The sequence below is a fragment of the Lepeophtheirus salmonis genome, chromosome 1 (genome assembly GCF_016086655.4).
Source record: "Lepeophtheirus salmonis chromosome 1, UVic_Lsal_1.4, whole genome shotgun sequence".
In the NCBI taxonomy this organism is placed as follows: Eukaryota; Metazoa; Arthropoda; class Copepoda; order Siphonostomatoida; family Caligidae; genus Lepeophtheirus; species Lepeophtheirus salmonis.
Window position 1 is genome coordinate 36044804 of NC_052131.2, and position 10789 is coordinate 36055592.

General features: G+C 32.2%; 2 protein-coding genes across 6 annotated transcripts; one reads left to right on the forward strand and one right to left on the reverse strand.

Annotated features, from left to right (window-relative positions):
• The first annotated feature begins 1259 nt into the window (after positions 1–1259).
• Positions 1260–5484, forward strand: LOC121126119 (probable D-lactate dehydrogenase, mitochondrial). 5 transcript variants are annotated; one of them, XM_040721429.2, is made up of 6 exons: positions 1260–1315; positions 1701–2174; positions 3574–3873; positions 3987–4197; positions 4254–4985; positions 5045–5484. In XM_040721429.2, exons 3-6 carry the CDS (start codon positions 3613–3615, stop codon positions 5326–5328), a joined length of 1488 nt encoding a protein of 495 aa, XP_040577363.1. In that variant the 5' UTR covers positions 1260–1315; positions 1701–2174; positions 3574–3612; the 3' UTR covers positions 5329–5484. The 5 variants fall into 5 exon arrangements, with proteins under 5 accessions (XP_040577363.1, XP_071747865.1, XP_071747858.1 ...); XM_071891764.1 differs by lacking the exon at positions 1260–1315 and having other exon boundaries at positions 2061–2174; positions 3584–3873; XM_071891757.1 differs by lacking the exons at positions 1260–1315; positions 1701–2174 and adding an exon at positions 3005–3168.
• A 551-nt stretch (positions 5485–6035) lies between these two features.
• Positions 6036–10302, reverse strand: LOC121126138 (steroid receptor RNA activator 1). Its single transcript, XM_040721442.2, has 2 exons — positions 6847–10302; positions 6036–6783 (listed from the first exon to the last, which is right to left on the reverse strand). Exons 1-2 carry the CDS (start codon positions 6933–6935, stop codon positions 6333–6335), a joined length of 540 nt encoding a protein of 179 aa, XP_040577376.1. The 5' UTR covers positions 6936–10302; the 3' UTR covers positions 6036–6332.
• Positions 10303–10789: the final 487 nt, after the last annotated feature.

Here is a 10789-nt window from a genome sequence, read left to right on the forward strand (position 1 = left end):
AATATACAAGTTCTGCTTAGCTGATTATATACTTATATCTTTTTAAAGTTATATTTCTCCAGTCCTTGCCTGCTTGAGAATATAAATTGAAATACTATATACTAGTAGAGGTGGAAACTTGCTACTCGACATAAATCTTGCTTTCAAAGACTCGTGACTCAAATTGGACTTGAGACTGTTATGTATTTCAGAGCTTTTTTAACAATTTTTTCCCCTATGTATATAAATTAGGCTATTTAAAGTATTTTATTATAAGGGGAACACTCTAGTAAAGCCTTCACACACTATATTATTATAATTATGGATTTGAAATTAAACCTGAGGACTCGATAAAAATAGTCAAATATTCATTTTTGAACGAAAAGACTTGAGACTTGCATTATAATAAGAAATTTTTTCAGCTCGGCTATACACCTACATAGATGATAACAATTTATGTGGATATACACCTCAGCATAAATTGTTACCAGATATCTGTCAAAATACACTTATAACTAGTGTTGTGCAGGGCGTCCCCAGGGGGTGGGATGGAATTTATATTTTTATATTCTGTAAGTTTGATATCTTTCATATATGATGAATATTTAATTCCTTTCTTTTTTCGATAACCTTTCAAAAGCGAAACTATGAATAAAAAATTGCTTCCAATTATTTATTTGTTTCATTAATAGGACAATTAAACTCAATTTTAATTTTGCTCTGATATATCCATCCCGTCTCTCTTGTCCAAAAATTGGAGCTGAAGTGTTGGTTACTTCTTCTATTGCACGTTCACAACTTTGTGTGTGGCATGGTATTTTGAGAAATATTGTTAAAATATTATTGCAAAGTATATGTTTCATCTACAAAACTTAATAAAATAAAAGTCCAGTAACTCGATTCAAATCGATAATTTTCAAGAAACAACATCAAAATTTCCTTTTTTTTCGACATTTTACAGATTTTCAAATTAAAACGCGTCCATGAAGGACCATTTTTTGGATATTTGAGGGTTATATTCTTCTTTAAAGGAATAAAATGCAGAATAAAAAATATCCGGCAATACCAAATTCCCAACTATTGTCATTCAGGTACACTCTAATATATATATATATAATCCTGGAGACGCCAATGTTGTGACTTGTGTCGGTCCTTATTTAGGACTAAATACTATAACAGTCCAGTTCAGTCTTGCCTGTAATTCCTAAAAGCTTATAATTGATAAAGTCCGATCCTTCATAATGTGACTCAACTTTATTTATTCTTTTTTTAATCAGTTCTTGTACTAACAGTCCCAAGGACTGATTGGACATATCCTCAAACTGGACTTAACTAAGTAAGTAAGGACCAACAAATAATGTTGTGTTATTCCTTATATAGGAGTGAAGACTGCAGTCCCGTTCAGTTCAATCTCGCTCCGGTACAGTTCAGTTCTGTACATCAGTACTAAAACTTATAAAGTTCGGTCCTTGATTACGTCACTCAACTTTATTTCTTCTTGTTTTAATCAGTTCTAGTATTACTGACAGTCAACATGACTGACGGTTTTAAAGATAGGTCCCGAGGACTGATAGGACCAGTAACGAATAAAACGATTTTATACCAGGACGAATAAATAAGGATTGACACACCACTACTACATACTATAGGGGCCACACAACCCCACTTTTGAGAATTTACAATCATAAAATGGCAATATTTTTTTATATTTTTTATTACAGTTATTATTGTCCTCCCCAACCACTTTCAAAAAAATGGTGCGCGTAGACTGAACTACTAAGACTATTTACAATTATAAATTAGAATAATATCACTGTTTGGTCTGTCTGCTAAAATATTACTGAAATCAGGACATATTGTATTCATAAATTATTAAATTAGAGAATAATTATTTATAAGTGCTAATGACAATCATTATGATATGAGAACTCTTAATTAAAATTAAGCGTCCATATCCTTCGTACGTGCATCTAATAAGTAATATAGTAATATCACATGTAACAAACATGATACGCAGGCGCAGTGAAACCTAATTATTTTTTTTTTTCAACGCAAAACTAAGGAAAAAAAATACTTATATGAAATTTACAATCTGCGTGATGGCAACTTATTTTAGCTCTGAGCCAAGTAGTATTGGAATTGTGACTGTGGCAAACTCGAGGCGCTCTTGATCTTCCTTGTCCAATTGGATCCTTGTAAGTATTATATAGATTCGTGACTACTAATATTGGTTTGGTGATTCTAATTGGTGTTCGTTTATTTCTTATTTATATTATGTTGAAAAGTAGCTAAAGGAAGGCTGAAAAAATAAAATCGTTCTTCGCCATTTTGACTTCTACCCTATTTCATAATATTTTACAATTATATATATATATTGGCATTGTATACAATTTGGCAGCAATTTGTATGAATAGATTGTACAAGCTACAATTTGTACGTCTTAATATTAATTACAGCATGTGTAATTGTAATTACTAACTAATGCTATCATTTCATTATATTCTATATAAATATATTAACGCTGTCCAAATAACAAGTTATTATTTACTTACGAGTAATATTATCATTGTGGGCATTTACCTTTATAATATCCCACAATTTATTTAGCAATGAGTAATTTTCATTAAAAAAGTTTCATAATGATAATTGATCATCCAAAGAAGATGCAATGATTGCATTATCCTCACCACAAGTACTCTAAATTCTTCATTTATAACTAGTCATCTCCTTGTTTGTTTGGAGCTTGTACAACTGGCTTATTAAACAAGTTACAATTAATACCCAAGACATAACTTTATCACAAATGCACGTACAGATTTTCAAGTAATTAATGTCTGTGTCGGCTTCTTAAGTTTTTCTCTTTGAAAATGACTGCCTATTTTTTTTAGGTCTATGAAGTTACATAATAAATGCACTATCTACTTTATTATCAATTCACTTTTAATCACTTGAAAACACTTAAGTCCAGTTGAATAACAGGTTACATGAAATGTCATCTCATATGAGTTGTGAATCAGTATTTTTTTATTCATTTTGTATTGAAGAAGAATATTGATTTGAACAATCAATAATACGAAGAATAAATAATTAATTTAAATAAGATCCTTGTCATATTATTACTATTAATGATTGATGAAAAAACGGCAGTTTTCTACCAAAGTGAACTTAATGCAATTTTAGCGTTTTGGGGTATTTTTCGAAATTGTATATTATGTAGTGACTGAACTCCTAAGTGGTATTATGATGAAGTTGGCATAATGAATTGAGCCTTGAAAGAATGACTCATTTCCAATATTTTATTTTTGTTTAATTTGTGAGGAGATAGAAGGAGTCTCATCTTAATTAATAGCTTAAAGACATCCTCTTTTTCTTTGGCAAAAAGTCTACATACATAAAAATATTACATTTACTAAAAAATTGTAACTCGCTTTCTCATAGATATAATCTCTCAGTTTATGATTGAGTAAGAAGAGTCTTTTCAAAAAGTGATCTCGAATAAGTTACATTTTTATATATGACTGAACCCTATTTCGTCACTCGAATTTTTAGTAATCAGCAATGGACAATTTAATTAATAATTATTTATATTTTTAGAATTTTTCAGAAAGAATAATTTAATTGTGAATTCAAAATATGCAGTCCCTCAAATCTCTGCCTCGCTTAATCCCAGGAATTACTCAATATTCTCAGAAGAGAAGTTTACAATTACTCAAGCTATCGGAAAATGATATTGGAAGCTATTCTTCTAAATTACGCAGTATACTAGGTGGAGATGAAAAGAATGTGTCAGTTGCTGAGGCTGTTCGAACTCAACATGGACAGGATGAAGGGCCAGAAAAAGGGTCCTTACCAGATATTGTTGTATTTCCTGGAAACACGGAAGAAGTGAGCGAGGTAATTTCCTGTCCATTGAGCCATTTTCGGGCAAATTAAGATTATTTTTCCATTGATAAATGGAAAAGTAACAGACTTCAATGAATATCAATTTAGATTGATTTTCTTTTAAGGTTCTAAAATTATGTAACAAAGATGGAATACCCATTATTCCATATGGAACAGGTACTGGATTAGAAGCTGGAATATCTGCCTTAAATGGAGGAATTTGCCTAGATCTTTCAAGAATGGATCAAATTTTAGATTATTACCCCGAAGATTTTAACGTATCCGTGGAGCCAGCCATCACGAGAGAGCATCTTAATCACCATATAAAAAATGATGGTATTTAATTAAGTAATTCTATGTCGTGATATATCATGTAACGACTATTTTATTAGGACTTTGGTTTCCTGTGGATCCTGGTGCAAATGCTTCCCTTTGTGGAATGTGTGCTACTGGAGCAAGTGGAACTAATACTGTACGCTATGGGACGATTAAAGATAATTGCGTTAATTTAGAAGTTGTTTTAGCGGATGGTACAATAATTCATACTTCTGGTATGCATGGCCAAAGACCACGGAAGACATCAGCCGGATACGATTTGACCCATCTCATGATCGGCTCAGAAGGCACTCTGGGCGTCATTACAAAGGCCACCCTTAATCTACATCCTCAACCCAACTGTGTATCCTCAGCCGTTGTTGGATTTCCATCCATAAAGCAAGCCGTGGATACCGTTGTTTCCACTCTTCAATGCGGTATTCCTATTGCACGGATAGAATTACTGGACGAAGTTGCTGTCAAGGCAGTCAATGAATATAGTAAATTGGATCAAACGGAGACTCCAACTTTGTTCATCGAATTTCATGCATCAAGTGATGAAGCTCTTCAAGAACAAACTCTCTTTGTTTCTTCACTGGCTGAAGAAAATGGAGGATCTGACTTTAAGTGGGCGACCCTACAAGAAGATCGTAACAAACTCTGGACCGCAAGACATAAACTATTTTGGGCAACCATCGGTTTGAAACCTGGATCAAGAGCCGTTTCAACTGACGTTGCTGTACCCATTTCACGCCTACCTGAAATACTCGAACTGACTCGGCAAGATATCATTCAAGCTGATCTAGTTGGTAATTAAATACATTTGTTTCTTATAATCCGAGTATTTAAACTATATATTTTTCAATAGGGCCTCTTCTTGGTCACGTCGGTGATGGCAACTTCCATGCATTCCTACTTTTTGATCCAAATAACAAGGATGAGTATAAGAGATGCAAAGAAGTTTCTCATCGTATGGGCGCACGTGCACTAGAAATGGGTGGAACTTGTACCGGAGAACATGGTATTGGTACAGGAAAGATAGATCTTCTTAAAGCTCAATATGGACCTGCAGGAATCCAAGTCATGAAGTCTATTAAAAACGCATTAGATCCTAAGGGAATTCTTAATCCAGGAAAAGTTCTTCCTGTATAATTTTATTTCAATATTAATATTGATGACTGTGTCTTAATTTAAGATGTTATGAACTTGTATTTTAGAGTTTAGATGAACTCTATAAATATTTATTTATTTAGTTAGTTGATCATAGACCGACTACACGTTATTGCCTGAAATAAATGTATATATTTATTTATAGTTTGTTTTATCACTTAATTTGGGTTGAGGAGGAAATAAAACTAGTCAAAGACGAATTAAATTCTAAAAAGAGATGACAGTAAAATCATGTTGTTTTAGTCATGGTTAAAGGGATTGAGAAGATACATTCAAAAATTATCTTGAGAACCCCATCACTACCCCTATCTCAGGGTATAATATGAAGAATAATCTAGATAATGCTAAATAAAGTATCATAAATCAAATGACGTTTATTGACCATAGTTAACATTCTTGTCTATCTCAACTCATCCTAGAAATAATTTCAAAACCTATAATTGATTGAAATATGTCTATGAAATATTTAAGTATATGGACATAAATATGATGAACAAGAATATATTATCAGATATGAGCTTTTTATATTCAGGTCTTTCGTCAGGAGAAAAAGTTAACACACTAACGTCATTTTGGTATGAGCCTTTTTTTTTTAGATTGGAGCTGAAATTTCATATAAAAAATGAGTGAGGTGCTGCGAAAAAGGTACATTTGAACACGAATATTTAAATTATTAAATAAGAAAACTATTTTAAAAACTGTGGAAACATATTATGCTTACATTTATTTAATCAATTATAATATTGAAGCGACTTGAAAAAAATGCTTTTAAACTAGATAGAAGTTCACTGACATAGGATTTTAATATAAACGAAACGAATAGCCCAAACAACAAATATAATTGCTAAAAATGATTTAATCTTATGGGTGTTTTTTTTTTTTTTAAAGGATGAGTGAAGTAGTAGGCCTTCCGTTATGAACTGTTTCAAGTAAGATTTTTTAATATACAAAAATAGATATGGAATCAATGAAACTAAGTCAATTATTTATACTTGTTGTTGAGATAACAGCAGAATGAGTTGCTTGATCCCTACAGCCCAAGGATTAACCAATCCAGGCCAATCCACACTCAACCTCGTTTGCACTTTGAGTGCATCATCAAAAGAGGCCTTTGTTAATAGATCAAGTATTTTCCCACACCCACGCATAACATTATCGTTCAACCCCCCGGACGACCATTTGGTCTCCATCATTTCGATTCTTCGAATAACGTCTCTTTTACGTTTATCATCAGCTTGACTTCCATATAGTAGAGCCTTAAAGCCCTGAGATACAATGTTTAAATCAGGGACAGGAGCGTTTTTATCGTCTTCTAAAAGGGCTCTGTTAGGTGATGGTTGCATTCTGCGAGCGGGGTTTGGGATCCCTCCAACGGCAGATTGGATCGGCTCGCCATATTGAGACATGCCTATTCTTTGTGTTAGTTTCCGTCTGTCCCTATGAATGGAGTAAACAGCACACGTCAATAATTGAATGTCAATTAGTGTAGCGAGGACTTACGTGGATCCTGGATTATAAGCAAATTGTGGAGGATCATTCCAGGCCACATCGTGACTTCCTTCTTTGATAACGGAATCCATGGAATCCATATCTAATTAATATGATTTAGTATTTACTATTTACGACTCTTTTCGTCTTAGTTTAGATTTGGGCTTGATTTGGGGGTCGGAGGCAAGAATTTCTCGAATAAATTGGAATCTAGAGAGAAACAATTTCCACATAACCCACCATCCGAGAACAACAAGAGATACGACAGCTACCAAACTCCCTAAAATCGTAAAAATGGCTATAACATACTCTTCATTACCCATCCAATCCCTTCCATTCACTCACTCCCCTGCCAGTTATTAGTTTTTAATTCTACTTTCCTTATAAAAAACTACTTTCTGCTCATCGAGCTGAAGCAAAGAAGAAATACCTTACCAGCTTACTATGACGTCACCTTAAACTAATGTCAGGAAAAAACGGACACGTCCTCTCCTTTTACAACAAAACACCGTCTACAGCGATACAATTGATAAAATTGTATAAAATATGACCTGCCGATATGTAAAAATACAAAAACCGAGTAGAACGTTTTGACCCGACGTCAGCATTGGTGATGTCGCCTAATTTGGGGGTCTAACAACCAAGTTTTATAACAATGAAAACCTTTTCTCCATTAATATTAAGTAAAATAGTGAACTATTATTGAATTTTAAAATGAGACCAATTAATAATAGGCCTTAAAACCCAGGGGCGTCCCCGTCCAGTGTATTCGAAATTTTTTTATACTAAAAAAATAGAAAATCAGTGGGTAGAAAAAATTGGAAGAGAAAATAAGGGAAGAATTTTTTTAAGGATTTATTTTATTTAAAAAAGCTCATTCCAACAAATTATGCTGAAGAGTAGAAATATTAATTTTGAAAGTTTTCAATAAAAAATATAGATATAAAACCCAGTGGACGCCCCTAAAACCTTACCCTCTATCAAAAATATATGATTACTTATTAATTGCATTATATATCAGTCCTAAAATGAGTTATAAATATATTATTACATGGTTAGACAATCCTTCTATTTCTATATTGTAGATATAAATTAACTATTAGAATGGAAATAGTAGGATATTTTTCTATGATTATCCTACTTTTCTTGCTCCTAATCGATCGGAAAAAAATAATAGTACAAATCTAGCCATAGTACAGAGATTTTCAGTACATAGTACTTTGATTTAATCCAAATATATCAGTTTATCATTGACATTAAGTAGCATTCAATGCAAGTGCTTTGTTTTTTTTAATCATAAGGCCATTTGACAAAGTTTCATCAAGATTTATTAGAAATAGCTCTACATAAAGGTGATAATCTTCACCATTTGAAGAACGTCTGGGAGGAGAGCAGTTTAGCTATCACGGCGGTCATATTAGATCAGTTGTAAGCAGCTGTGAGAGGAATGAAATAAACACAATTCCAAATTCGTATATTGCAAGAACTAAAGCTTTAAACCAAGTAGCAAAACGCAACCGTTAGACGGAGAAAATATTGTGTTCAGTATTTTTCATATTTTTTTATTATATGTCGCTTTTCCTATGAATTCATTCATTTATTTATACTGAAAACGGTAAGACGTGTTTTTTGTTTATTAATACACCATATTCTAGTCTTTTTAAAGTTATATATTTAGTTAATTATATTCCTTTTAATCTTTAAGGTCTATAACCTGTCCTTTAAGGGAACAGGCAATCTTTTGATCATGAGAAGATGCATTTTGAAGGGAACGAAAAGCTTCATCGAACTCAATCTCTGCAAATAATTTCAACTGCAAGGATTGTAAGGCTATATTATTGACTGTCGGCGACCTAGCCATACAGTAATTGTATGGGTCAATAGACTAGCAGAGTTACTCTCTAAAATTACTCGTGATATGGTATAAAGGGTAATAGGTAACTTCTTATAAAATATATTCAGATAAGGACAATTCGTATATAACATTTTCGTACAAGGACATTTCGGATAAAAATAATTTCGTATAAATTTATGAGGAAACGGGGCATAAACTTTATTAATTGTATTTTGTAATCCGAACGTTGGGGGTGTTTTCGTGTGGCGCTTGGTCCTATAACGGGATGCAACCCACCTCCGATACTTGAAGAAACAACTCAGAGCCCCACCACCCTCCAACTGTACCCCCAATGTTGGGGGTGTTTTTGGGTACGCCAGGTCCTAAAACGGGATACAACCTACTGCCAATACTTAAAGAAACTACTAAGAGCCCCTGACGACCCCCCCCCCTTAACTGTATCCCAAACAGATAGCAAATTATAATTTTAAGCCAATAAGAATTGAGAACAATTAAACCCCGAAACACCCCAACATTCGGGGTAAAAATGAAAATTTATAAAGTCTATGCCCGGTTTCCTTATAAATTTATACAAAATTGTTTTTATACGAAAAGTACTTCTACGAAAATGTTTTTACGAAGTTACCGTACATCGATAAAGCTCATCCGCTCCCTTGAAGGACAAGTTGCAGAGCTGTCAAAGCTGGCCATTCTCGGAAGACTCCCATACATTCATCTTATTACCACACATAATTTATTACTAAAATAACTAAACTATAGTTAATAGTTATTTATTAATACTAGAATATGAATATATTCAGTATTCTACTTTCTACACTTGTGACTCAAATCTAGCTACTTTTATTAATATAAGAATACATTCTAGTTTATAGCTGGAGTTGTGTCCGCCCCTGGCGGATTAAAAAAGTAAATTCCAACCAAGACATTTTCACCTGTTTATTGTTTTCGTGCTCGTTTCGCTACTTGGTTTAAAGCTTTAGCAAGAACATATTAAAGGCTGTAAATACCCCAATGTCGATCTTCCATTCTACTCAACAAGAACTTACACTTATAACTCAAGAGCGAACCTTTATTGTTACACTGCGTTTTTCAATAGTACAGGTAGTAGTGATTACTTTATACTTAGATGTTCTCTCTTCGAGAATGAAAGCATAATGATAACAGTTTCAGAATATCCAAATCCTATCAAATTGCAGCTAAAAAAAGTTTTGCACTCGTTTCTGAGCATATTTTATACATTTCTACTAATCCCCCATTCTACGTTACAGATACTATACTTGATCACAATAAACACTTTATCATTTCATTAAGTGATGTAATAAACACTAATGATTATAATGAAGTATTAAAAAAATAGGTTGAGAGAATATATTTTCAGAGAGCCATCAATTTATGTTATCTTCCTCTCCGTTTAATTATATTATTTACCTCCAACCTGGCCAAGAACAATTTTTTTTTAAATTACACGTCAAATTCATTTTGGCTATATTTTAGATTATAAACGTACGAGTAATAATAATGAGCTATGAAATATAATAGGGACATGCACAGGGGGTGGGCAATGAGGGGCTGTAGCTCCCTACCGTCCCCAAATTAAGGAATTTATTCTTCTTACTAGAGAAATGTAATATTTGAATTTTTTTTTTTTTAAATTAAAAAATATAATTTTTTTGTGATCTGTGGATTGTTGAATTGTTTTTCAAAAAATTTAATATGTGAAATATTATTTTTGAATTTTTTCCCAAAAAGTCAACTTTTTGTCAACAGCTGTGGATTTTGATTTTTTTTTTAAATTTAATTTTGCAAATTTCTTAGAAAAAAAAATAATTTTTGTGAATAGCTGTGGATTGTTGGCATTTTTTTTTTCAAAAAATTAAATATTTGATAAATTATTTTTGAATTTTTTTTCCAAAAAAGTAAATTTTTAGTAAACAGCTGTGGATTTTGTAATTTTTTTCAAAAAATTTAATATATAATTCTTTATATTTTTTATCAAAAAATTTAATTTTTTGTGAATAGCTGTGGATTGTTGAAATTTTTTTTTCAAACATTTAATATTTGGAAGATGATTTTTTAAACTTTTTACCAATTTTTTTTTTT

Bases quoted from the DNA above. Each gene is read 5' to 3' on its own strand.
- LOC121126119 (XM_040721429.2), top strand. From the start codon at position 3,613: ATGCAGTCCCTCAAATCTCTGCCTCGCTTAATCCCAGGAATTACTCAA. The intron at 3,874-3,986 runs GTAATTTCCTGT...TTTTCTTTTAAG, and splicing joins ACACGGAAGAAGTGAGCGAG to GTTCTAAAATTATGTAACAA. The intron at 4,198-4,253 runs GTATTTAATTAA...CTATTTTATTAG, and splicing joins TCACCATATAAAAAATGATG to GACTTTGGTTTCCTGTGGAT.
- LOC121126138 (XM_040721442.2), bottom strand. From the start codon at position 6,935: ATGGATTCCATGGATTCCGTTATCAAAGAAGGAAGTCACGATGTGGCC. The intron at 6,784-6,846 runs GTAAGTCCTCGC...CTCCATTCATAG, and splicing joins GCTTATAATCCAGGATCCAC to GGACAGACGGAAACTAACAC.